Source organism: Gymnoscopelus braueri (genome assembly GCF_963280865.1).
Source record: "Gymnoscopelus braueri genome assembly, chromosome: 8".
Lineage (NCBI taxonomy): Eukaryota > Metazoa > Chordata > Actinopteri > Myctophiformes > Myctophidae > Gymnoscopelus > Gymnoscopelus braueri.
In genome coordinates, this window is record NC_137609.1 from 3,897,754 (window position 1) to 3,901,197 (window position 3,444).

The window sequence follows — 3,444 nt, forward strand, 5'->3', positions numbered from 1 at the left end:
TTTTTGGTAATCAGGCAGAGGGTCTCAGCCACTACTGCTACACAGGCTAAAAACGGGGTGACCAAGCCTGGCTCCCCACCCCAGGCTCTGGAAAAATTAGCCCGTACACCTCAGAGCTGCCCAGTCCATTGCTACTTTTAAACCTCTATGAAAGACTAATTTCTTCTCCCTGGCCTTCGGTGACAGCTGATGGAACCCCAGGTTGTCTCTTTCTGGTGCTAATGATTTGTTTGTGTTTATTTCAGTGCATATTTCTGTTTATACTGTTTATATCCATATACATCACCAGTCCATTAAATGTTTGACCGTGAGGTGATGTTCACTAGTAAACATTGGTGCCTTTTTTTTTTGGACCACCAGGTGTCCAAATGGACCCTTACAGGTCTGTAACTGAGAGAGTACAAATGGAACCAAATGGACCCTTACAGGTCTGTAACTCTGAGAGTACAAATGGAACCAAATGGACCCGTACAGGTCTATAACTCCGAGAGTATACAAATGGAACCACTCTCATCCTACACACCGCCAACGAGACCCTCCAGGTCACTGTCGTTGGGGCCACCCCCCTTGTAGAGGGGACTCTTGTTGCTCTGGCTCTCCGGCTCCTTCTTATGTGCAGAGTGTACGCCTGCCGCCTCGCTGCTGTTCCTGATCCCGTACAGGAAGTAAATGGCAAAGCCCAGGGCCATCCAGATGGCGAACCCGCTCCAGGTGATCCAGTCCAGCTGCATCATGAGGTAAACGTTGGCCAGGACGCTGAGCAGCGGCACGGCGGGCAGCAGAGGAACCTTGAAACTGAGCGCCTTCGCGCTCTGCGGCTGCCTCCAGATGACGGCCACGCACACCAGGCAGAGCAACGCTAGGATCACGCACGTCGACAGCACGCCGGCACCAGCAGACAGCAGCTCGGGGACGTCCGGGAGCACGGCGCACAGCACAGTGATCAGCACCGACGCCACGATGGTGGCGGCGTACACGATGGTGCCTGAGGTCCGCGTGGGCGTCTGCCTGCTGGGTAACAGCAGCAGCTTGAGGCTGAAGCTCTCCTCCTCTTCCTCTGGCTGGTTCTCCTTCTGATCCCCTCCTCCTACCTGCTCCTCCTCCTCCTCCGGCTGGTACCTGAGGATGACCACGCAGACGGCCACCAGTGTGTAGGACCACAGCGTCCCGATGACCGACAGGTCCACCAGCGGCCCCAGGTCGAACAGTAAGCCCATCACGGCGGCCACGCCGCCGGACACTAGGGTGGCCAGGAGGGGGGTCTTGGTTTTGCCATTGATCTTGGACAGAGAGCGGAACAGTAGGCCGTCATCGGCCATGGCGTAGATCACCCTGGGCATGGGGAACATGCAGCCCAGCAGGCTGGTGGTGAGGGCACACAGAGAGCCCACGGCCACTGCGTATCGGGCCCAGTACCAGCCCACGTGGCCGAAGGCCACCGGCAAGGGGCTCTGGGAGTTGATCTGGTAGTAAGGCATCATGAAGGTGAGTGCCGACGACACGCCGAAGTAGGCAAAGAAGCAGATGAGCAGCGTGACCATGATGGCCACGGGGATGGCGCGCCGCGGGTTCTTGGCTTCTTCGCTCATGGTGGCAATGGTGTCGAAGCCCACGAAGGCAAAGAAGCAGGTGGCGGCAGCAGACAGAATGCCAACCAGGCCGAACGGAGCGAATCCGCCCGCGCCAAAGTGTTCTTCAACAGTCATGCTGCTCTCGGTGGAGTTCACGAAACCATGGAAGTCCTCCAATGATAGATTCCAATTGGCCGGGTTCCCCTTGACAAAGCCAAAAATTATGGAGAAGCCCAAAACCAACAGGTTGATGACCGTAAAGACCCTGTTGACCATCGAAGACTCCTTCACACCGAATGCCAGCACGCCGGTAAGCAGCAGCAACAGCAAGAGGACGAAGAAGTCGGGGTATTCTGCAAAGACGTTGCCGGGGACCTTAATCTCCATGTTGGCTTTGAAGAAGCCCGAGATCTTTTGATCCACCAGGTCGTCAAAGGTGGAGGCCCAGCCCTTGGCCACGGCGGCGGCAGCGATCAAATAGGACAGAACCAGGCTCCAGCCTGTGATGAAGGCCCAGATCTCTCCCACCGTCACGTAGCTGTACAGGTACGCCGAGCCCGTCTTGCCCACGCGGGCGCCAAACTCTGCGTAGCACAGCCCCGCCAGCACCGAGGTGACGGCGGCCAAGAGGAAGGAGATGACGATGGCGGGCCCCGCTTTCTGCGCCACCTCTCCGGCCAGCACGTAGACGCCGGCCCCCAGCGTGGAGCCCACGCCCATGGAGATGAGGGCCAGCGTAGACAGGCAGCGGGCAAAGTTGGTCCCCTCATCGGCGCTGTCCAGCACCCGCCGACGCACCAGGACTTTGCCCAGGGCAGCCAGCTTGTCAGCCATGTTATAAGCTCCTGGTCTGGTCTCTCTTCTTATGTTGTATATGTCCTCACAACTCTGCTATTCTGGAGGAAAGCTCACTCTGATGAACTGAAGATTATTTACTTTAGACTCTCAATTAGCTACCGACAACAACTCTGCTCGAATCAAACTACTGGCAGTTTGCAGCTGGTTATATACTGTATTGTCTGGTGGAACGCTCTCGTCATCATCTCCCGATGAGGTCACGACGAGCCAGCCATGACCCATATATGGTATCCCGGGTCGGACGTGCCCAAATATGGAGTCCACAATGAAAATCAGCAGGTTGGTTAAAACCGGACCCAAGAGCCACTGAGAGGCCTAACTGGGTTGTAAAGCCAGCTAGTCGTCCTTGAATATGCAATCTGTGATTAACTGGTTTGTAAGGCCAGCTAATCGTCCTGGTACTCTGGAGGGAGTTAAGATGATCTTCGAGCGTCGCTGAGGACACTCATTAACTCGGGCATCCAGGGTCCTTTATGCTGTTGGCTGTGTCCCCTGATGTCACTACGGTGATGTCAGGTAGTGTCAGGCATATCCATATATGGAGCGGGCTATGTCAGTTATGCCCAAATCTGGGACTATGATGTCCATCCTGGATGTTTCGGTTATCTCCATATGTGGAGTTTCCAGGAGGGGTTTTCTGATGTCAGAGCTGTATGTTAGGAATCTCCGTTTATAGCCGTCTAGGAGAGATTCTATGCTGTCAGACTTCGTAGGTCGATCCGTCCGTTCGCAACAATATATATATATATATATATATATATATATATATATATATATATATATATATATAAATGTGACCAGATGGACACTGATAATACTTTTGGATAACTCAAAGTGACTACGCCACTCTCTTTAAGGGGAGAGACCCTGAACAAACTATGCATTTACTCTGTTACTGTTGTGACCAAATATATATCCCCACACAAGTTGGACAAGACGGACAGAGGCTTTCGTGTGTACAATCATATGACAACTTTATTTAAATAGCAGCAGAAGAGCCTATCAAAGTATCAGC

At 53.7% G+C, this 3,444-nt stretch overlaps 1 protein-coding gene across 1 annotated transcript; it reads right to left on the reverse strand.

Moving 5' to 3' along the window:
* Positions 1 to 515: 515 nt before the first annotated feature.
* On the reverse strand, positions 516 to 2,405 carry LOC308090106 (cationic amino acid transporter 3-like; the record flags this gene model as incomplete). Its single annotated transcript, XM_080435133.1, has 1 exon — positions 516 to 2,405. The coding sequence occupies one exon, from the start codon at positions 2,403 to 2,405 to the stop codon at positions 516 to 518; it is 1,890 nt and encodes a 629-aa protein (XP_080291259.1).
* Between the last annotated feature and the right edge of the window lie 1,039 nt (positions 2,406 to 3,444).